Source organism: Chlamydotis macqueenii, chromosome 2 (genome assembly GCF_036417535.1).
Source record: "Chlamydotis macqueenii isolate bChlMac1 chromosome 2, bChlMac1.mat, whole genome shotgun sequence".
Classification (NCBI taxonomy): Eukaryota; Metazoa; Chordata; class Aves; order Otidiformes; family Otididae; genus Chlamydotis; species Chlamydotis macqueenii.
Window position 1 is genome coordinate 139074490 of NC_141557.1, and position 23830 is coordinate 139098319.

Sequence of the window (23830 nt, forward strand, 5' to 3'; positions counted from 1 at the left end):
TCTACATCCCCACATATTGCAGCCACCAGGCACCCACAGACACACGTTTTGCGGGTGGAGGGGCTCCCCTCCGGGGCCATTTCGCCGCCTGGCCCCCCACCCCCTTCCCCACCTGCCGGGCTGGGCCGTGCCGCGCCGAGCTGAGTCGGGCCGGGCCAGGCCGCCCAGCCGCCGCCCGCGCTCCCGCCGCGCCGGTTCCGCGCCAATTTGCAGCGAGCGGGGAAGAGGCGGCGGCCTGCGCCGCGCCGGCCCGGGTGGGCGCCTCGGCCGGCCCCGGGGGTCATGCGGGGCGGGGAGGGGGGCACCGCTGATGCCCGCGTTCGCTCTCCCTCCAAAAGGGGCCGAGCAGCCGCCTGCCCCCCTCCTCCCCCCTCCCCACACCGGTCGAGGGGTGCAGAAGGGGCAGAGAGCGGGGCAACACTGCACCCCCCCCGCGCTCCCGCCTTGCTGCGAGAGAAGCTCCCTCCAAAACCTGAAGGGGGAGGGGGGGGCTGCCGGGACGTCACCCTCGCACACGGGGACAGCCACTCCACCACCACCACCACCTCCCGCCCCCCCGAGCCAGGACACCCTCCCTCCGGGGGAGACCCCACACAAGGCGGGGACCCCCTCAGCGCCCCTCAGGGCAGGCTGGGGCCAGGGCATCGCAGGGATCGGAGAGCTGGGGGGCGGTGGGTGGGTGTCTCCCCCCAGGCGCCCTCCTCGCCAGTGCCCCGGTCCCGATGGCCAGGGCGGGGGGCGCCAGCAGCCGGCGGGGCCGGGGTGCGGTGAGGGCGGGCGGCGCGGGCGGGCGATCGGGGTCAGCCCGCCAAGCGGCTGGGCCGGCTTCCCCGCCCCCACCGCGCCCGTCTCCCTCCAAAACCCGGCAGCCCGCCCCCCGCCACCCCCACCGGGCTCTTCGCCGCCCGGCGGGCTGGCGGCCCCGGGGTGACGGGTGGGAGGCGATGGCGGGCTCCCGCCGACACCCCAGCCCGCTGCGCTACCTCCCGCCCGAGCCATCGCCCCTTGCAGCGGCTCCCGGCAGCGCTTCCCGCCCCGGGCGGGATGGCACCGCGGGCAGGCGCACCCCCCCCCCCAAAGTCTCCGATTCTCCTCAGCCGCTCTCCCTCCAAAACGGCGCGCGGGCGGGCAGCCCGCCTCACCGCTCCCGCGCCCCCCACATCCCCTCACACCGGGTCTGCCGGTAGCGCCAACACCACTGCCACCACCAATCGTCACCACCATAACCACCGCTAGCACCACCATCTGAACCACCGCCACGACGACGACGGCGGTGGCCGCCCTCCGTCCGCACCGGCAGGACCCCCTCCCGCCGCCGGCCCCCCGCGCACCTCTTCTGCCGCCGCCGCCCGGGCCGCGCTGCTCAGCTGGCGCCGGCGCCAAGTCGCTATATAGCGCGCCCCGGGCCCGCGCTGCGCATGTGCGAGGGCGGCAGACAGCTCCCCCGCCCCCCGTCCGCCCGCGCCCGCGCCCCGCTCGCCCCAGCGCCGCCCCTTCGCCGCGGGGCCGCCCCGGCCCAGGCGGTACCCCGCCGCAGGGCCGCCCCGGGGCACCCCACCACCCCACCCGCCCCGGCTCCCTTTGCGGAGGCGGCCCGGGAGAGCGGCGGGGCAGTGCCGGGGCAGGGCCAGCAGGAGGGCTGCCACCCCGCAGGCAGAGCCGCCCGCTGCCGCAGCCCCGGCTCCTCTCTCCGGCCTGCGGGGCGCCCCCGGCGCCGTCTTCCGGACCGGCTGCATCGAGGCCTGGTGCCTGCTCCCCGCCGGGGCAGCTCCGCCGGCTGCCCCGCACGCCGCGCGCCCGGCTGGGCGCAGCCCGCTCGCCCGCCCCGGGGCGGGGCCGCCTCCCGCCTTTGGCCAATGGGCGCGCGCCGCTCCGCGGCAACGTGCAGCGGGCGGCGGAATGTAAACACGGCCCCCGCCGCGCGCGCGCCCTGCGCCGCCCCGCCCTCCGGCCGTGGCGGGAGTGGGGCGGGGCGGCTCCTCCCGCCCGCCCGAGGGCAGCCGCCCGCTAGCCCTTGTCAGCGGAACGTGTGTGTCCCTCCCGGCACCCCGTTTCTCCGTCCTCCTGACCCACCCACACCCCACTCCTGCGGGAGCAGTCCTGTGACAGCCCACCGACACCCCGCGTCACGGGTGGGGGGGTGTCCGCCCGCCACCCCTCTCACCGCACAGGGACGGCCCTCGCCCGGCTGTGTCCCGTGAAGGCACCCGCCTCTGCCACAAGCGGCCTGGGCCTTCACCTCTGAGGTCCCTTCTTTCTCCCTTAATTTTTTTTCCAGCGTGTTTAACGGCAGAGAAATCCGCCCCAGCAGAAAAAAAAGGCCTCCCACACAGCTTCCAGGGTCTCCCGCGGACGGCCCCTGTCCACTCTCCAAACCTGTCAGCCGGGCCCACCACTGCCCCTCGGGGTCCCACCGAAGCCGAGGGCAGGGAGCCCCCACCTCGCAGCCCCCTTCTCCGTCAGGAGACGACGCTGCAGAGTGAAGCTTAACCTCAGCACCTGGCACGCCTCCCGATCACTGCAGTTTTCCTAATAAATATCCAAAAAAAATCCACACTGCCCCAAAAGCTACCAAACCCACAGTACCATACACTTAACAATGCTTTGAGCACACGCTTTTCCCCAAAACACACAGGGCAGGGGCTGTGGGTGGAGGCAGGCCCTCACCTGGGTACTGGCAGCCATTTTGCTGACGGGAAGCAGCGGGTACATTCCCTCTGCTCGCTTGCAGTGTGGAGCACACGTGCGGCAAAACGGCACGAAGGGAAGCCACAGCTGCCCTCAAGTAAATCCACCACTTCATCAGTTTTTTCGCTTCTGCTTTTTCTTTTCCCAAGTGTAACGCTATTAAAGAGTACACATAATTTTTGCCTCCAAATACATATTATTGTAATTAAGCATGATAAACAGGTTTTGGCGCTTACCTTCTGATTGCTTTGCTGTTTTAAAGGGCAAGAGAGAAGGCAGCACAGCCCAGCAGAGGCAGAGATGTTACAGCAGGGTTGCTAACAGCAGTTTAATGGGTCACAAGTTTGGGGCAGCAAGGGCCACCTCGCAACTGCGGGTGCTTGCAGTACCTGATGGAGTGGAGACAACAATTCCTGCAAACTTCAGACAAAGCAGCATTTAGACAGATGTACAAGATGGGTGTTGCAGCCATATAGCCTCCTCAGCTCTGCAAAATGCCCATTCCAGTCCCTATCATGAAGAAAATCTGCTAGTTGTGGCTCAAAAGGAACATAAAACCCCCACAAACTCCTGTCAGCTGCTCAAGCCGATTGGCACTTTGAAACAATCTTTGTCAACTGTCTGTATTGCACCAGCTCATTTCAAGAAATCTAACTCATGTCATAGCTCAGGATGCCTAAAGCACATGTAGCCTTCAGCAGGCAGCTCTGTTGGTTGATCTCCCTGAAGTCCACCAGCATGATACATCCCGCTGTCTGGAAGTGCATCTCCCACTCCACCGACTACAGAGAGAAGCTGGTCTCCTGAATTTGAGCAAGCTTGACCTAACTCTAACCTTGGGCCTTTAACTGACTTGCTGAAGCTGAAACCCTACTACAGCCAACTTGTTGAAAAGAACTAGAACTTCACAAGCTTCATGGGCCAGGAAGAGAGGAGACACAAAGTATTGTTTTACCTGAAAAGCCTCCACCCCTCACAGATGTCAGGTTAGGGCTTGGTGGCAGCCAGCCTCCAAGCAGGAAAGCGGCTTTGGTGCATCAGGAATAAATTCCATGGCACATCGTGAAAGCAGAACACTGCAAAGTGAATAGCAGCTAAAAACTGAATGGATCGGGTCTGCCATGAAGACGTGTCAGTACAGAGACCGTGATGACTATTATGCTTATTTTTCCACACCTCTTGATGTCAGGTGCTGCAGGTCCCTTGCCACCACGTTTTCAGTTTTGCCTCAGTAGTGGAAAATGCACCAGGTCTCATAAACATTCTCCACCCTGCCAGCAACACGTCCAATAAGTTTCCAGAAGTACAGAAAAAAAACAAAAAACCCAGAAGCTAATAAAATCCTGCTACAGACAATGAAATTTTGATTTTAATGCAAGCTAACGTGCTGACCTTTTGATGCAGCAATAAAACTAAAGTGGCTTAGTCCACACTGGGACATTTCCAAGTGAGTTAACATGCAGTACATCCTCTTTCATTATGTGGATGCCTCCTTAGGGGGGATGAGTGTAAAAGAGAGAAGAATTTTCAAGCTTCTAGAAATACAGTACAACTGCTACGCAGTATTTGTGCTGGGATCTGGTAAGTCCTTTTACAGTAGAGTAGTGGTTTTCTTTTTATATTTTTTTTTTCTAATTATCACTTCTAGATACGCTCCAGAAAAGGTGTGAACCCCATTGGAAAGGTAGGAATTGCAGGGCCTTCTTTACAAGCTTACACAGCTGAAATTGCTTTTCTCAGTTATCCTTTCACGGATCTCTTTGACAGAGCTCAGAGTCTACTAGGGATCTATAAAGCACAGATCGAAAGCCTTGAGGATCGATCCATTTACCAAGTGTGCTCAATACCGCTCTTCCCCAGAGCTTCTGAATCCACCTGGTTATTCCCAAGACAGGGAGCAGTATTTCATTATAAACATCTGCATGCAGCTCCGCTGTATTCTAGGCGGAAAGTAACACGGAATATCACCCCCCTCCTCATATTCCTGCCTTGTTGCAGTAAATATTTCACCATGGTTATTTGCTTGTGCTGCTAGGTTTTGTCCTTTTGAGTCACAGCCATGCCGTCAAAGCTATTCTATAACTTATTTAAGGAAAAGGCCTTCAAAAAAGCCTCCAGGACTCTTGTGTGGATGAACTTCATTGTTTTTAGGAGAAGTTTTAAGTTTATTTATTGCAGAATGGCTCCAGCTACACAGCCTAAGCCAAGCACCTTTCCTAAACAAGAATCCTTCAGTAGGAAGTTGCGCCCTTCCCAAACGGTAATTTTTTTTTTTCTGTTGAACAGCATGGGATAACTTGAAACCTTGAGGTTTCAAAACCATTTTCTCTTAGAACCTGTATTATTTCACTACTTTTCTGCTTGTTTCATTTCAGAGACTTTTTCAAACGAGGCATGATCCAGTCTAATATGCATTAAGGAGTATTTTTAAGACCTTTTGAGATTAACTTATTTTAGATTTTTTTTTTTCTGATTGGGGGAGGGAGCCCATATTACAGTTATTAAGAACCTGTTAGCTAAAATATAACACAGAGTAAACCTTTTAGTCATAGACATGTGAATACTTTTCTCTAAAGTCGATACCAACAGAGAGCATAGGCAACGACCAGCTATTGATAAGCAGCCTGTATGACAATCAGATCCCCTTAAGACAACCATTACTAATAGTTATTTTTATAACAGAGGAAGAAAACTCAAGTAGAGATCAAGAATAAATTACCAGTTGTCTTACAATTTGCAGGGTCAGACCTACAACAGCATAGCATGATACAAGGATTTCCTCTTTGTCTTGATTATTTCAAGGCATGCGTTTAAAGAGGGGGGAGCAGAGCAAGTGAGAGTTACCAACCTTTTAAACTCGCGTTCAGAAGCGGGTGCCATCACTTCCCAGCAGTCATAAAGGAAACCAACAGACAGTGTCCTTCTCACTTTTATTAGTAGCCTCTTCCTTTCTTCTTGAGATGATGTACCTTCCTCAGCAGTAGAAGCTTGGAATAAACATTATCTTGTCCTGAAAGCCCTTTTACGTAGGAGACACTTTATCCATGTCCTGTCAGAGACCCATACCCTTTCCTGTATGTGAACACTTAAACTCCCACTTTCAACACACAAAGGGTGAAACACCTTTAAAGTACAACCTTTACAGCTGATCACCTGAATAGAGCCCCCAGTCAAACCCCAGAGTAAGGACAGCATCTCTGCAGTAAAAAGCAGCACCTGTTACCACCAGCCAAGCATTGAGTCTGTCTTCACCTACCCCTGAGTTGGATCTCCTGTCTGCAGCTCAAAGAAAGAACAAGGCACACCTGCCTCATGTTTTCCAGCATCACTTCACCACCAGGCTGTAAACGTGACACCTTTTGGAGCAGGAGATAAGTGCAGACAGGGAAAAAGAAGGAATCTCAGGTCACAGAAGAGAGTCATGTCAAACACAAGTAGGACAATAATACAGTATTTTTAAAAAACAAAATAGATTAACTTATCCTCACCGTGACCTCTTAGAGTGGGCAGCATGTGAGGAGAAACCCCTTCCCTTGCCACCTGGAGAAGCAGGTGGCTGGGTGCAGGGGAAGGCCCTCTTCTCCCTGGCCCCTCTTCTCCTAGGCCCCTGACCTAGAAGCATATGTGGTTCTTCACTCAGATGGCTCACATCACCCCGTCAAACCTACAGCTGCTGTGCCCTGGGCTCAGGACTTTCCCTCCCAAGCATGCAAGGTGAAGAATGTTTACTGTTGATGCTCCAGCTTCCAAGCACTCTAGCAAATGCTTTTTCAACACTGGAGGACTAAGACTTATGATTCTCCACAGCCCTAACCTTGGCTATGTTTAGGGCACACTATGGCTCTCTCCAGGGCCAAAGGTGATGTGCAGGAGATAATACTCCACCCCAAACTGCCCTCCATTAGCAGATATTTGGTAAAGATATAATTCAGCTGTTAAGTGGTTTGGCATCAGCCACAGAAACCAAATTCCTGTCTCTCTGTCCCACTTAATACAGGACACATCCATCCCATATTCCTCACTCTCACATCACAAACAGCAGAGCTAGAGCTGAAACTCACTGCTGGGAGTAGACAAGGGGATACGCCTGCCCATGTCAATCTCCCCTTTCTTAATCATGATCTCATCTTCTTTACTCACCTTGCAAAAATTGACGGCTGTTGGCCATTATCTACATACCCCAAGAGCCTGAGGCCTCCCTCCTCTTTCTCACCTCTCTTTGCCTCTACCAATTCTCTGCAGAGCTCCGTTCCAGTGGATCTGTGATTCTTTTAGCACTCAGATAGGCTGATTTTGGGGCATAGTTATATTTATTATTATACCGCCTGACTAGGTCATCTTGCTCGGACACAACAATGTGAAGGCTGCACTTCAGGAGAAAGTATAGACTTACGACACAGCCCATGTCTGCAAGTTGAGATCTGAAGTCTGCTCCTAGCCACTAGCCTAGTTTTGTTACTCTTATCTGGGTCTTCTTTTTCGTCTATTAGTCTTTTTCCTTAGCTTGCCCATGAAATTACAATATAGTTGTATCTGCCTCATTAAGGTATTTGAATGCTCAACTACCAATTCGCCCACAAAACTCTGGACCAAGTCAAGAGACTAACTTCTGAAGTATTAGTCATACAGCAGTAGCTCCAGAACAATATTTTCATGAAGAAAAAGGCTGACTGAAGAAACAAAACTTTATACACATCCTGTTAAGTCTCAGTTCAGTCCTATTTATCCTAAGACTGATCTATCGTGACCACATCACGGGAACGACAGTGCCAAGGCGGGACCAGCCTGACTTTTGATGAGTCATTTCTAAGTGTGTCAAAAACCCTGAACCCTACTTGCAAGTATGTCTGAATAATGAAGGTAACAGCATCTTGTGGTTATAAACACACACCGAAAGAAGTCAATGAGACAAAGCAAGCAGATAGTGAGCAACTCAACAAGGAAGCAGAGTGCCTCCATCAGCGTTAAATGTCAGAGAACAGCAATTAGTATGCTATCCTCATCAGAGACACACAAGGATTTACGTAAACAGGAAAAGCAGAATGTAAAGTGAGAACTTAAGTCAGTATAGTTACATTGATATGACCCTTTATATGAATATTTTTGCTTTGGCACAGAGAAGTTTTTAAAAACACTAGTTCCTGATGTTTTGGAAAGTGTCCAACCTAAACTTAAAAAGCTGCACTAAATCTGAACTAAGCACCCCCAAGAGGAACACTATTGGTGTAGCCATGTTGGGTTATCTGTGTGGATACGATTATACAGGCATAATTGGTCAAGCTTTCTCCTGCAGAATACTGTACGGCTCTCAGCATAGACTCGCTGCTTTGATAAATGCACAAGCCACAAAATCTACATTTGAAAAGGGAAGGTTTTACTCAGCGCTTTCTCTGGGAAGATGGATGCTTTGTTGTACAAATTCCATTTCATCGCTGTCAGTTAAATAGATCATTTTGTCACCCAATTTATTCAGTGGGTGAGAATCGAGTCATGGACTACTTGCAGCAGCTCGACCCATAGAAGTCCATGGAGCCCAGCGGCCTGCATCCAATGTGCTGAGGGAGCTGGCTGACGTCCTTGCAAGGCCACTCTCCATGATCTTTCAAAAGGCACAGAGATTGAGGATCCCTGATGATCAGAGAGGGAAAAAAAAAAAAAAAAAACCCACCAACAAAAAACCAAACAAAAACACCAAACAAAAACAAAAACCCCCCCAAAACCCCAAATCACACATGATTTCAGTAAAAGCCAAAAGAACAACCCAGAGAAGACCAGTGAGCCTATTTCTTACATTTAAACAGGATTTCCCATATTTCAGGTACCACCCGTTGCCTTTTGTCCTTTCATTGGGCACTGCTGGAGAAGACTATCTCTGTCTTCTTTATTGCCCTCAACAGGTATTTAACACCTTGACAAGATCACCCTGAGCCTTTTCTTCTTCAGCCTAAACAACCCCAGGTTTCAGCCTCTCCCCATTATTTTGGTCCTCAATCCCATTACCATCTGTCTGTCCTCTTGCTGGATGCACTCCAGTATGTCCACATCTCCCTTGCACTGTGAAGTTCAGCACTGGACACAGCATTCAGATGTGTCTCGCCAGAGCAGAGGGGAAGGATCACCTTCTTTCCACCTGCTCCCAATGCAGCCCAGAAAGCTTTCAGTTTTTGAGGCCACAAGGGTGCACTGCTAGCTCACGGTCAACTTGGTGTCCACCAGTATCCCCAGGGCCATCTCTGCCAAGGTGTTTTCCAGACAGTTGGCCTTCAGCGTGTACTGGTGCCTAAGGTTATTTTCCCCCCAAGGTACAAGACTCCACATTTCTCCTTGTTGAACTTCATGAGGTTCCTGACAGCCCGTTTCTCCAGTCTGTGGAGGTCCTTCTGAATGGCAGCACAGCCCTCTGGTGTATAAACTCTTCCTTCTGTCTTCTGCAAGCTTGCCAATTGTGCACTTTGCTCCATGACCCAGGCCATTAATGAAGGTTTTTAAAAAGTGTAAGATTCAGTATTGCTAGGGTGCACCCATAGCAACTGGCTGCCAGCTAGGCTTCACACCACTGATCACAACACTTTGACCACAGCATTTCAGCCAGTTCAACAAATCTGCTCACCATCTACTTACACAGTCCGTAATTCATCAGTTTGGGAGGATGTTACGAGGGGATAGTGTTAAAAGCCTTTCTAAAGTCAAGATAAACAATGTCTACTGCTCTCCCCTCATCCACTCAGCAAGTCATCTAATCATAGAAGGCTATCAGCTTGTCAGGCGCGCTTTCCCCTGTATAAATCCATTCTGGCTACTCCTAATCACAGAATCATAAAATGGTTTGAGTTGGAAGGGACCTTTGAAAGCCATCTAGTCCAACCGCCCCTGCAAGGAGCGGGGACATCTCCAACCAGATCAGGTTGCTTAGAGCCTCATCCAACCTGGCCTTGAATGTTTTCAGGGATGGGGCATCTACCACCTCTCTGGGCAACCTGTTCCAGCGTCCCACCACTGTCACTGTAAAAAGTTTCTTCCTTATGTTTAATCTAAATCTACCTTCTTTTACTTTAAAACCATTATTCCTTGCCTTATTCCAACAGGCCCTGGTAAGAAGTTCATCCACATCTTTCTTATAAGCCACCTCTAAGTATTGACAGGCTGCAAAAATGTCTCCCCAAAGCATTCTCTTCTCTATGCTGAACAACCCCAACTCTCTCAGCCCTTCTTGTTCATGTTTTGAAACAGTTTCCATGATTATTTTCTCCTTCACCTTCCCAGAGATCAAGGTGAGACTGACTCTTGTATAGTTCCCCCCTATTCTTCTTGTTCTTCTTGAACAGAGGAAGGACATTGGCTTTCTTCCAGCCCTCGGGAACCCTGTCCGTTGTCCACCTTCAGGATAATTGAAAACAGCTTCACAATTACATCAGTCAGCTCCTTCGCCAGTCATGGATGTGTCCCATAGATCTGGTATGTCCCATCCTTTTAAGCATTTAACTTGATCCTTCTCAGCCAAGGGCTGATCTTCCTTGCTTTAGCTTTTCCCACTGGCCTCAGCGGTCTGCAATTCCCAAAGGCTGGTCTTACCAGCAGAGACCAAGGCAAAGAAGACATGGAGTCCTTTGTCATGAGGCCTTCTGCCCCATTTAGCAGCAGGCCCACATTTTCTCTAATCTTCTTTTTGCAGCTGATATACCTGTGGAAGGTCTGCTGTCCTCTACATCCCTTGCAAGTTTGGCTGCAGATGGCTTGGCTTTGTCTTACCTAACTGTACCCCTGGACACTTGCATAGGAATTCTATGTCTCTCACAGGTTACAGATCCCTGCTTCCACCTCTTGAATGCTAACAGCAGCCTTCCATACAGATTCTTCACAGCAGCACACAACAGGAGGATGAAAGGCAATGAGTACAAGTTGAAACAAGAGAGGGTCACCCTAGATAAGGAAAAACCTCCCCCCCCAACCCCATGCACACTTTAAGAGGTAATGTGTTTTCATCTCCATCCTGTCCACCTACAGCAGTTCTGCGTGCCGACCAGGAAACACGGCAGCTGGCAGAGATGTCCAACGCTACTTACACCAGGCACTGTCACTTGATCAGCAACGCAAACTGATTCCCAGAGGGACTTCTGTACTAGAGCAAGCATTCCAAGATTCTCAGTACTTGTTACCTACCACACCCGAAGGGAGTGCTGAGGCATTGGGATTTTGATGGACCTGTAACATAAAAGAACAAACTGATGGTTTTTCAATAGGCCATTTTTTATTGAGAGTTAAGATCATGTCTCCCCATGGTGTGCAGAACGCACGATGAAACAAAATACAGAAGATCGCTTTAGTAAATACACACCGGTTAAGCAATGCTACTTTTTGGCAAAGTGCTGTATTCTGTCGGTTTTCAGCTTGTGTTAAGCTATTAAAAATAAGAGCCAGACATTCTTCCATATCAAAAGGACTGCTACAAATAGAGAAGTGGCTCTGGAGAGAAGCTGCCATATATGCATAGACTGATGTACAGTATTAACCCTAACTGAAATGTCCCTTTTGAATCTTCAAGTTTGCTGTGTAGAAGGCACAGTTTAAAATGCAAATCTGTCTATTGACCAATACATACGAAAATACAGTTTCAGCAAGATTCACGGATATCATTCGGTATGAGACAGTACGAGGCCTCCACTTTTACAAGAAAAAACACACACTTTAATACAATTCAAAAACCATATAAAAAGCCACACAGCTCACTATTAAAACATAAAACCAAAACAAATCTAATTGCCCAATAGGTCCAGGCACAAAACAGGGCTAGACCAACATAAATACAATGTAAAACAAATTAACAAAAAGCCATTGATGCAGTACTATCTCACACAATAATATGGTTTCCAATATTACGAATTGAGAAGCACAGCTTTGTGCAACAAAACAGTTTATATCCTGAAAGATATAGGTTTCCATCACTAGAAAGTCATCTAGTAATGTAGTATAAAAAGATCAGTATCTCCCAATTCCAGGAGCAGTCTAAAGTTGCATTTACTTGCCTACTGAGAAGAACAGACCAAGGCTCCCATTGTAATGCCTGGGAGCCTTACACTCTCAACTCCATCTCCCCATTAAGAGTTAAAGGATTACTTACTCCTTCCAACATGGGGAGGTGGAGACTCCATGTTCCTTCATTTCACTTTAAGAAAATTAAAGCTGAAGGAAAGTAGTTACTTTTATATAAAGAAAAACAATACAGGAAAGCAAGGAATTTTCCTGAGATAGAAAGTTGGCAGTGAGGAGAAGGAAGTTTAAGCCAGGCAGAAAGTTGGAGTGATAAAGGTAGATAATCTGAGGCAAGTAGGAGTATTTGTGAACAGATGAGAGACTGGTGAAACTACAGCTATCTGCAGATAAACCAAAGTATCTGGACCACAAAAGAATTGTTGGATGGACATAGGCACATAATGCTAAAGAGTACAGTAAAAAAAAAAAATCTGTTTTGGAAACTCATAATGTGACCAATTTCATTTTCTTCCACCGTCCATGTGAAATCAATGTGTCTTAAAAAAAAAAAAAAAACACAAAAAAAAAAGGAAAAAAAAAAAAAAAAAAAGAGACACACTAATGTATCCAGGAAAGCACCTCTTGCTTTTATACATTTAACTGTTTGTCAACATCCCTTTGCAACGATCCTAACTAATCCCAATGAAGCAGAACATCTGCAGTGAAACAGGGTTTATAAACGCTGTTTCCTGTACACTAAGTATGTTCCACAACAACTCCAGCTGCAGAATGTGCAACAGTACCACTACATCAAGGTCAGTCCAAATTGTCGGGGTTTTGCTTCAGTGAAATTGAAGCATTTGGCTGAATTTAAAACACTTCATAGGTCTGGAATAATTCACATTATTAATCTTGCCTAATTTCAAAGACTCCTCACATGACTCCTTATACTAACTTCTATGTAAGGACTACTGGAAGACATGGTTGAATGTAATGTTAATACTTTAATGCCCTAGGCACTAAACACAAGGAAAAAAAACAGTAAGTCACATTAAGCACTGACAGAAAGGGGGAATAAACTTACTTATATTTCCCCCCCTTCTTTCAGTGCAGATTTCTGCTCCCTTACCTCCATAGCCATTTAATCTGCTTCCCAAATTGATCTATCAGGGTTCAGCATGCCATGTGGCTGCTGTATAATACACTTTGTTAAACAGATGAACTTTACTTTTTTTTCTTTTTTTTTTTTTTTTTAAGTGCCTGCCAACTTCCACAACATCTTGCACAGTGTTCTTCAAAAAACTACTTGTTAGTTTTGAATGGCTTTTCTTTCCTGTTGGCCCACAGAATTGCTATCTAGTCCTTCTGCCTCCAACAGGCTGGGAGAACAGTCACTGCCAATCTACACCCTGTTACCCCTGTGTTTAGTTCTGTAAGACTGCTTTTCAGCATGCTCCTCTCCCTGCCACATACTGCACTTCATTTCCAGTCACAATTAACTCAGACTTCATTTTCATAAAGAAAGAAAGAGAGAAAATTAGGATAACTTCTGATAAAACCTTCCTTCTAGCTACTTTTGAGCTACTCTCAATCTGTAGATATGAGACAGTCTAACAGCAATTAGCAGCTCAGAAATAGCCATCCATCAGCCTGACTTCAGAGAACAGTCAGCTGCTGATGGGATTAAAAGAACGGTCAATCCAACATCTTTTTCCTTTAACTAGACCAGAAATTAAATGAAACAGGGTAGGGGAAATACATCTTTCAAATACAGAAAGAGTTAGAGAAAGGGAGTAAGAACTGGAACTGTACCAAGTAAAACCCAGTTCAGCTCTCTGGGTTGTGTGTCCGCACGTAACCCATAGGTCCGTTTTTCTTTCCACTCCACTGTGAGATACTACATCTGTAACACCAGTGCCATATCATGCTGCAACAATATCGAGGGGACAATTAACCCTTCTCCGATACCCATATTAAGTACCCAACACACCTACACAGACTCCACTAACACAAGTAGGTACGAGGCAACTTAGATTAGATGTCCTTCTTGTAACAGTTCAGCATAGCTACGTAATATCCACCAGCAGCTATAGTATTTCCTTGTTAGAAAGTAATCATACATGCTGAATACAGACAGGTACACAAGCTGTCAAGTACTGGTCATTAAAGCATAGGGCTAACCTCAAATTTTCTAGCTCCACTTTGATTAATGCAAAGTGTAACTCATTTGCATCTCCGTTAAGTTTCTTTAAAATACCAACTAAGAACCCATCTATACATCATAGTTTATAAAACAGCACACAAACTATTGTACTGATAGGCTTCCAAGATATTGATATTTAACATCAACGCTTAGGACTTGCTGCAAGTTGTTTGAAGATTTGTGTGTCATTTCAAATAAACACAACGCTAGTTACGATTGTATCTGAAGGACTGACGATCAGCTTCGGATTGACCACACTTACCTAGGCATGAAAACAAGAGCAACCTAAAAAACAATTAGACCATAGATTAAAACCATGAGAGCCATCAGTAATTGAACTGACGCTGGCAAGGCTGGTGAACAAACAGTCCGTTGTGCTTGATTTGTCGAGAGTGGCAATCCCTGGTGAGGTTTTGACGACGGAGACTGTTTCTGTTGAGATAGTGTCTTTCATTGTGTTCTTTTATCCAGTGGGTAGGACGAAAGCTCTTGTTTTTTTCCAGAAAAGTTGAACTAGTAGCAAGAGCTGCGACATAGCAGTGAACACGCTGTCCCGTTTCATTTCGGGCCTCCAGTCTAGAAACGTAACAAGCAGGTATCAGTCATTAGTGAGGCGCACTGGAAGGACATGCAAACTGTAGAGGGCAGGAGAACATGGACATCTACATCCAGCATTTCAAAAGGGCACCCTTATTCTACTGGACAGAGATTTGGGCTGAGGTGAGGTCCAGCCAGTTTAGGAAAACCACACTGGTAAGTAATGTGTAGTGCTGCTAACTCACTTTTAGCATGAAGGTGCCACAATGGCCTTTGGACTTTTGGCATATTACGCTATTGCGTCCTTCCTTCCCCACCCCACCTCCCTAAGGCCAAGACGCAACATAAATCAGAAATACAAGGCAATGTGTGTCACACTGCTCCAGCTTTAGAAGACTTGGAGTTATCCACTAGTCAAAGTTTGGTTTAAAATAATCTTGAACATTGGTGGTTCAGCCTGAAAACGGAAGCGCACTAATGAAAGTGTGTTTGGATTGCCAGCCACACAAGTACCTCCAAACAATGTTCATGCAGAGGAATGGGAAAGATAGATCAGTTGTGACACACACTGGAAACAGCTTTGGATTGTTCCTCAACCAGTCTTCTAGATTTCATGAGCAGAGAGTCAGCAGTTTTGGCAAACCCCCTACCCCATCATGCACTAGTGAAAAAACAAACCAGCAGCCTGTGCAAGCAGGGACTGACATATTGAAAAAGGAGTTCCCTACTTGACAGAACAATCACTGGCGTTTCCTGAAGCTTCCAGAGTAAAGCTAAAAACAGCCTGGCAGTTTTAAAAGCAAAGCAAGCCCCAAGTCTGAGTGCCACAGCCGGTGTGAGACCAGTGGCACCAGAGTTGCTTGCCTTCGCCCTCCCCACCCAGGGCCCAAGTTCTAGCCGTCAACTCAGGAAAGATGTCTGCAAGACCAGGAGCTTGCTCAGGCATGAGGGAGAGGTCTCTTGGGAAGTCTGTTCAGCACTAGCATGACTATGATAAAGTATCTTCTGGAAGAGCTTAACTTGCATTTATTGTACGATGTCTCTGTAGACATCGGCCTGCTCTGCCATATCCACGGTACGCCCTTGTAGCCTTGCTCTTGGGAGGCCTGAAGGTGCCTGGCACAGAAGTGAGCTCTTCTACCTCCCTCCGCTCCACAATGGATTACTCCCTATCGGCAACAGAATACTCCGTCCCTTCTACTTTTTTCTTTTAGATATCCAAATCCACCTGCTTTTTGCTCCTTGGCTGGCTTGGGATGACCAACTGAAGCCTACAGACTCCAGAACAGCCACAGGTGACACACTGGTTTTCCCCTGTTTGTTAACTGCACATTAAGTCCTAAACCTAGCACTTGAAATATGAAGCAAGAAACAAGTGAACAAGATAGAACAAATCAATTCACAGTGGCTTTTAAATATATTTTTCTCTACAGATGACACCAGTTTAATTTACATTAAGTTGCCTGCAAATATGGGGCTACCGTTTTCTCTACAGGGTGATCCTGTTGGACCAGTTGGAGAAGGTCAAGAGGAGGGCCACGAAGATGATAAAAGGGCTGGAGCACCTCTCTTACGAGGACAGGCTGAGAGAGTTGGGGCTGTTCAGCCTGCAGAAGAGGAGGCTCCGGGGAGACCTGATAGCGGTCTTCCAGTACCTCAAGGGGGCCTACAAGAAAGATGGGGAGAGGCTGTTTAGTAGGGCCTGTTGCGATAGGACGAGAGGTAATGGTTTTAAAATAGAGGGGGGTAGATTTAGATTAGAAATTAGGAAAAAACTTTTTACGATGCGGGTTATAGAACACTGGAACAGGTTGCCCAGAAAGGTGGTGGAGGCCCCATCTCTGGAAGCGTTCAAGGCCAGGCTGGATGAGGCTCTGAGCAACCTGATCTAGTCAGGGATGTCCCTGCTCCTTGCAGGGGGGTTGGACTAGATGACCTTTGAAGGTCCCTTCCAACCCTAACCATTCTATGATTCTATGATTCTATGGTCCCTTAGCACGTTCAATAGTGTTGGAGGTGGAACTCCAAATGAAGTCTTATAGGGAAAGGTGTAAGAAGCCAGGAAGCCTCACCATGTTTTGTTACTAGAACCTGTCTTTCCTGAGAAAAGCCCTTACTACATGTCATTTGCTAGTGAAGGGCATCAACTGCTAATATGAAGTGTTATGGTTTGTCAAGGAAAAAAATATGACTAACCTGAAGAACAGGGGGAAGTTTACATGAAATCATTTTTCTTTGAAAGGAATTTAAAAGGAGCAAACAGATTTCCTCCACAAAAGGAGAAAAACTGGTTTAAAATTGCTAGCTGAAGACAGTTAAGATTTATTTTCCCCTCTTATCAAATACACTCCCAGCACTGGTTTACAAACCAACGCTTCTCTATTTGTCACCTTAAAGTGAAACTGGGCTAGCAGAGGTGGTCCGGATGACCTAGAAGGCCACGTACTCTTGTCATATAGCATTTTGATATCTTAGTGGTTGGCTTCAGTAGCCTGGCACTAGTGAGCCCCAGGCATCGAAAGAACAGGGCTGAGGAGCCTTCATCATGCTGTCAAAATGTCATTTTAGAGGGGCTGTGTCTAAAGCCAGACCACTGCCACCGTGTCCCTGGCACACATCTTGCTAGAAAGCGTAAGTGTCCTGCTACTAGTGCTATAGAGCCAGACCTCACAAGCAGCATTAAGGTATCCAGAGCCCGCCCCAATTAATATTTAAGTAATTTTTCTGCACTTAGCATTTTGCCTTGTTAAAGCAGATGTAGTTAGGCTTGATCAAGTAACATCATTTGGCACAAAGGTTAGTCCTAAAACCAGTATTGTTTTGGCAGACAAGGCTCTAGAGGAAGCAATGTTGCTAGCAGCCTGATCAAACAAAAAGCACTGTCTCAAAACAGTAGTACTTACTGTGCCAGTGTGCCTTAAGCAGCTTTTCTTGGCCCTACAATGTTAAATGGCCAACCATTAAACCACTAGACACTTCAAAACAGGTTTTGAAACTTACCACATTATCAATGTAATTGATTTTCCCAGTTTCTGTAATCTACCTCAGCTTTAGACTTAAATCTACTCCCAGTTCTACCACCCAAAATTACTCTTATGCAAAAGTCTACATCCTCTCATGAAGCAATGGCACTGAATTTCGTGTGAAAAAACTCAATCACACCCCACCTGAGGATCACCACACCTTTAGCTTCCCAACACATTAAAGCAGCTTAACTGTACCGCATAGTATAATGCGGGATTCTCCTCCAGAATAATTTGTACCAGTATCCCTTCTTCACAAGCCACGGACAGAAGTCACGTTCTGGATTTGTGTGTTACCAGTTCCCTCAGAGCCTCACTTTAAAAGGTGCTATGTGCTCCTAGCTTCCCCCTGATTTAAGTTAAGCTAGACCCTCGATGCTTAACATCACAAACTGCCCTCCCCAAATACTTATACAAATCCCCTGTTCTCCAAGGTCAATGGCATCAGCACTATACTTCAACATTATACAGCAGCATGTCATCCCAAAGTCACCCATTTCTTTGAAATAAGAACTTTAAATAGGCAAGGAGGTGTTCAGAAAAGTCAACGGGCACCTACCTAACAGCAACCCTACCACTACTCTAATTTTTCCCTGCGTAACAAAGCTTACTATACTGTGATTTTTTTGATTTTTTTTTTTTTTAATTTTCAATTGTCTCTAAACGTAAGCACCAGATGGGAAGAAAAGTCAGTCTTTGTTATTAACCAGGATTCACAAAACACACAACAATTTCCAAATCAATAAGCACATGGGCAAGTGTGGAGTGCTGATGGCAAAAATACTCCATTTGTATACATCTATGTATACTATACTCCTGTACAGCTGTATATACTGGACAGTTACCATCAAAGAAGTAGTGCATGGTAAACATGCCTCTGCAATAATTCCACGTGGTTGGATCTTTAGGACTGCAAAAATTTAACAAGATAGCTTCTTATCTTGCTAAAAGTAAAAAGTTTGCAGTGCATTTTTTTTTTTTACCTCAAGGGGAGTAAGTTTTATGGAATATTTCAGTTTGCTTTTGTTCCACAAGCCACTTGTGGAAAAATTTAATCCTGTCCTAATCTATCACTAGGTTGAGGAACAAAAAAAAAAAAAAAAAAAAAAAATAGATAGTCAAGATAGTTAAAGCAGTATTTTTTCATCTCACGAGGTGACTAAAAGGGTACTGACTAACAGTTTGGAAAAATACACACAGCTACGGAGAGGGCAAAGGGCTTTCAAATCTACGTTATCAGCTATATGGTTAACTGCCACCAGTTTCAACAGGTGTGGAGCACTTTTCGAGGAAACAATTAGGTTCCATAAATATTCATTGCAGCGTCAAAATAGCATAGCCAACTGTTTCCTGGCACAGCCACCTTGCCTAACATTTTTCTAAGCAGGCAGGCAGCCCTGACCACCCTACCCACCTTGTGTTGTATTCATGCTTTATTCACTTGCTCTGAAATAAGCTGGAAAATTCAGTATTAAGTGTCTAAGCTGACTGAGTAGAAACCAGATATTTTGAGCAGCAGAGCTCCTTGACAAGAGAAGTCAGACGTACCTGGGACTACCTGGGCTGCGAAACTCCTCATCTCCACATCCAGTCTCGTTAAGGCTGTGACAGGTATTGTGGACAGCATAGACAGACATGCTGGGATGCTCTATTAGGAGGTTCTCCATAGGACTGGTTTCCACTTTGATAGTGGTTAACCCACCTGCAGTAAAACATGGGGGAGGGGTGATAAACCAGCTCTCCTCCATGGGACACGACTCAAACTGGATGAAGCAAGACTCGCTGGCCTCTGGCAAGTGTTCTAAGGGAGACGGTAAACAAGAGAAGACAGGCGAGCCATCCACGGCCGATGCTTCAGCGATGTTCTCTTCTTCTGCGGAGCAATTAGTGCAAGTGTCTGCTGTAGGCAGCCGTTCGTCAGTTGAGAGGAACCCATGGATGTTGGCGATTGCAAGAGGTTGGGAACAACAAGGTTGCACGTAGGCAGAAACAGGATATAAAAAGAACCAAAGAAACAGAAATAAACCCCTATCCGCATGTAAACTTAAAAAAAAAAAAAAAAAACCAAAACCAAACCCCACCAACCAAACAAAAAAACAACAAACAAGGGGAGGGGAAAAGGGAGTTCCCTGACAAGCCACGCGAAACACGTAAAACAACTGTTATCAGTAAAGAAACACAATTGTGTAATAAGTCAAACGTATTTTATCTGTACAAGTAGTTCTACTGAAGCCTGTGTCAGGCTTATAAACCTGACATAATTTTTCTCACCAGTTTACATAATGTGTTTTGGTATCTTTGTTTGGAAGACACCCTACACTCTAATCCACACTATTTTGCTTAGGTCAAGTTTCTCCCAAGCTACCGGTCTCTGGGCAGAGCTTATATTTGACAGATGTCTTACCTATAAAGTCAACCAGAATCCACTCGTCGTCTTCTTTCTCACTGAACTCTGGCTCTTGGCTGGACAAGCTATCAATCTCTCCCATGAGCATGTTATTTAACCTCTGGAACATTACTAAGGCAGGAACAAGACTTTGACTGGTAGGTCTTTGTATCCAAGGTTCAAGGCACAGCTCACACTGTACTAGCAGAGTGGCATAGACTTGAGGTTAAAGTGCATAGATGCTTTATCAGCTTAGGTACAGGACATGCAGAGGCATGACTGGTAAACAGTTTACGTGAAACCTAAAAAAAAAGAAAAAAAAAAGATGACAGGGGATCTTAATGACAAAGCAACAGGTAACATCTCAAGGGAAGAAATTAAAAAGCCCCTCGTTAGGGCAGTCTGAGGCACCAGTGAACACTTCTCCTCAGGAAGAGAGGCAGCTTCACGGGCATTCACCGTTTCCTCCCAACTAGATACACACAGAAACAGCCTAGGTCTCTCCTGGGAGCTGAGCACCTTCCTCCTAGATCCTCCTCCCTGTGCAAAGGTCTATTCAGCTGTCGGTCCCCACCTTCTCCTATGACAGGAGAGCACTTTCGCACAGAAGTCTCGTGCCTATGCTCACCAAGGTGCTTCCCCAACTCCCTACCCATCTTCCTCCTGGTCAGAGAGAGCTGCAAAGGGCAAGCGCACCTTTTCTGCTCCAGACATCGCATCTCCTCTGTTGACACGACCTCACATCTCTCCCAGAGAGTCCTGTGAGGGCTCCCAGGGGTGCCCAAAGTAGCGTTATCTTCTCTCTCCCATCACACACAGTTCAGGGCCACTGCCTACAAGTTAACACAGTCAGAAGGCACATCCCCTATCTGGGTTCAAAGTACACTCCATGGTTACTGGGGGGATCATTTTCACAGCGAGTGCCCAACTGGTCGTTTATGGCAAGTCTAAGGAATAAGGTTAAGTAACTCTTATAGTTAATGAAAATAAATGTTTATTTCTGAATACACTTCCCTAAATCTACATGTAATTAGTCACCATAAGCTTGAACTCTACACTTGACAGTTAAAATGAAAAATCCCATTACTACTGAGAAGCTGAACGTTCAGTTACCTCAGGTCAGCACGCATACAGCCTTTGAATATTTATGTGTGAGCCAATAAATAGGAGCCATTAAAGCAGCTGAATAAGTAAAGACTAGATGGGAAAAAAATATTCACCAATTTAACTACAAGTTAATTTCACCATAGTTAATTACTTGAATTATCACAGCATGTCAGAATTATTACAGATTAAATACCTGTTTAATAATTAAAGAGGGAAGAAGACACGCATGTCAGAGGGTACGACTGCATTCAGAAAGAGAGTAAGCTACACTACACTGAACAAACCCAGACATTAAAAGAAGATACAGCCCATAAAGAATATTATTTAAGGCCAGTACACCCTGGTTCACCCTATACCTCTCAGGCCACACTAAAGGGTCATTTTGGCCTCCTACGCCATCTTAACCCAGGACACCAGACCCCATCACCTACTTGTTCAATGCAAGGACAAGCACCTGCTCCATACCATGCTGCTCCTATAGACCTTTATGCAGATAACTCCTTATTCAGATAGCACGAAAGGACAGGATTAGAATTTAAAGAAGTCTTCAGAAGCAATGTGAAAAGGTACAGAGTAACTCCAGAAGTTATGCACTCTTGTTCTTTGAGAGGAACTATCAGCTGTAGGAAAATACAAGACTAGGAACAAATGGCTCAGCAGCAGCAGCAAAAGGCCAGTTTTAGGACCACACTTGAAAATGAAATATCTGGGCTCTCTTTTAGAGAATGGTCAGAAGTCTAAACAAAAGTAATGAAATTTTAAAAATGGAAAGGCTTAAGAGAGGTGAGGAAAAAACAACAGTTGTCAGTCATGTGACGAAAGGGGCACACATTGATTTCTTTCTTCTACATTCACAGAAAGCAGAAGTGGCTTTTAACTGCAGTAAAGTTCAATTTTCAGTGGTTACTAGCAGGAAACACTTTTAACCATTAAGGTCACTAAGCCCTGGATGGGTTACCTAAGGAAACACCAAATGCCCACAGTGTTCCTAAGCATCTTCTGGAGAAGGTTTGAGCACTTCAATTACAGACACAGCTTGCCACGGATAAGGAAACAGACTCTAAGTGAAAGTCTGAAGTCTGCAGCTTTCCAGCTGTCTTCCACATCCATCCCTAACCCTCTTTGGGCACAAGGCCTAGGAATAAAAGAGTTTGTTTTTTCTTCAGGCTAACCAGCAAGCCATAGCGTAATTGCTGATCAGCGCTGGCTTTCCCCGTCCTCCCACTGTGACACGCTCGTGCTGCCTCTTCCCTAGATCTAGACTGGAAGCACCTCCAGGCAAGAGCTGTCTTTTTGTTCTGTGCATAGAGTGGAGCAAGATGAGAGACCACACTCCTGTAATTAAGGCTCCATAGGCATCACAGCAACATCAAATAATTAACCTCTAAGAAAGAAAACAGAGATCACTGTTTCTGAAAATGCAAGCTAAACAAACTACAGCTTTTGACCCATAAATGCCCTTCCGTAGCTTAAAAGCAGGTTGCCCCATTTTCCCCTTCCTTCACCCCAAGGAACATCCAAAAAGCATCTCAATCATTTAGAAACTGGTTGATGTTTTGACATCCTTCTGGACGAGCGCCTTTAAACACGTCACACTCGCCTACTATTGTGTGGGTCCGACGGGGACCAAGAAGCGATGCTGTTATGAAGGACCATCATGATGGAGGCAAACGAGAGGGGCTGGAAGTTCTGCGGTGCCTGGACAGGAACTATCAGCTGTAGGAAAAGACATGACTAGGAAGAGCTGGAACACAACTAGGAACAGCTTTAGTCACAGCAGCGGTGGAGAGGCTGCCACAGCTCAGTATGGTATTGTTGCATTAAAAAAAAAAAAAACAAAACAAAAAAAACAACAAAAACCAAAAAACCCAACTTTTTTTTTTTCTTTCTGTCCTAGCAGAGGAGATGGGGTGCATGCTAAGGAAAAAAAAAGAGACACCCCTCCCAAATCTCTCCTGCCGCTCTCTGTGAGCTTGGCTGCTGCTGTCCCCGTGCCCTCAGCCCGCAGCCCGTTTAGCGACCACCAGGAGGCTCCAAAAAGCCGCTCTCCGCGCAGAGCCCGCAGCAGCTGCGCACCTTCCCGGCTGCGCCCCGGAGCCCAGCCCCAACGCAGGGCGAGGAGCGGGGGGGCAGGACGTCACAACCGGCTGCTGGACAGCCGGGACAACGGCAAGCCCCTCCTCGGAGCACCGCGACACCCCCGCCGTGCGTTGGGCGCCTTTGGCCCCCGGCAAAGCGAACTCACCCGGACCGCGCTGCTCCCGACTCCGCAGCCACGCACGACTCCGCGCCCCGCCGGAGCCCTTTGTTGTGTTATGGCCCCGGCGCGCAGCTTGACGGACCGGCCGCTGAGGCCACGCCCCTTCCCCCGCCCCTCCGCCAATGGGCGCCGCCGCCGGCTGTCGCTAACGCACGTGACGGCCGGGCAGGGAGGTGGGCGGGGCGGTAAGGCGAGTCAGGCTCGCGGAGCGTTAACGGCCGCCTGAGCCTGTGCGGGGTGCGGGCCGCGGGCCGCGGGCCGGGCAGGTATGTGCCTCCTTGGGAAGGTGCCGAAATAGATGGGTGATGTGCCGCCAAGCTGTTTTACATGCAACACACAACAGTTTGGGGTTTTTCGCGGTTTCAGTAGTTCTCAGGAACTTGATTTGTAGCGAGCAATAATAACACTTTCTAAAATACAAGGGGTGCAACACGAGTGTGTTACAGTTGCTGGAGTCTAGACAAACTTCTGATCGCTTAACCTTAGTGTTGAATAATATCTTTTTTTTTTTTTTGTACACTTTTTAAAAAAAAATCCTCGTAAGGACAAAGCTTTTCAACATAAAACAAAATGGAGAAAGTATATTCTGGAAAGCATCTTCCTGCAGCTTGGAACAGGCTGCGTAATTGGACTGACAAACTGCCTAGCTGTGCGAT

General features: G+C 47.3%; 2 protein-coding genes across 9 annotated transcripts in view; both read right to left on the bottom strand.

Annotated features, from left to right (window-relative positions):
* CCNE2 (cyclin E2) overlaps positions 1-10779 on the bottom strand; it is a 24473-nt gene extending 13694 nt beyond the window's left edge. For 2 of the 4 annotated variants that reach the window (XM_086741043.1, XM_086741039.1), the window contains exon 1: positions 1728-1795. The gene's annotated coding sequence lies outside the window, so the exon portion shown is untranslated. Of the gene's footprint in view, positions 1-1331; positions 1374-1727; positions 1796-5536; positions 6045-10751 lie in introns of those variants that run through there. The other 2 variants (XM_086741041.1, XM_086741040.1) reach the window with 2 other exon arrangements.
* A 44-nt stretch (positions 10780-10823) lies between these two features.
* Positions 10824-23247, bottom strand: TP53INP1 (tumor protein p53 inducible nuclear protein 1). 5 transcript variants are annotated; one of them, XR_015257725.1, is made up of 5 exons: positions 23160-23247; positions 19826-20109; positions 18970-19321; positions 14124-14437; positions 10824-10890 (listed from the first exon to the last, which is right to left on the bottom strand). XR_015257725.1 is itself a non-coding variant. In XM_086741058.1 (5 exons), the coding sequence occupies exons 3-5, from the start codon at positions 19935-19937 to the stop codon at positions 14188-14190; spliced, it is 714 nt and encodes a 237-aa protein (XP_086597184.1). In that variant the 5' UTR covers positions 19938-20109; positions 21873-22298; positions 23160-23247; the 3' UTR covers positions 12256-14187. The 5 variants fall into 5 exon arrangements, 3 of the variants coding, with proteins under 3 accessions (XP_086597184.1, XP_086597185.1, XP_086597183.1); XR_015257724.1 differs by lacking the exon at positions 10824-10890 and adding an exon at positions 10917-12215; XM_086741058.1 differs by lacking the exon at positions 10824-10890 and adding an exon at positions 21873-22298 and having other exon boundaries at positions 12256-14437.
* Between the last annotated feature and the right edge of the window lie 583 nt (positions 23248-23830).

Coding starts and splice junctions, on each gene's coding strand:
- TP53INP1 (XM_086741057.1), bottom strand. CDS start 19,937: ATGTTCCAGAGGTTAAATAACATGCTCATGGGAGAGATTGATAGCTTG. Junction 19,322..19,825: donor GATTCTGGTTGACTTTATAG/GTAAGACATCTG, acceptor GGCTGCCTACAG/CAGACACTTGCACTAATTGC. Junction 14,438..18,969: donor CGCAGCCCAGGTAGTCCCAG/GTACGTCTGACT, acceptor TTACGTTTCTAG/ACTGGAGGCCCGAAATGAAA.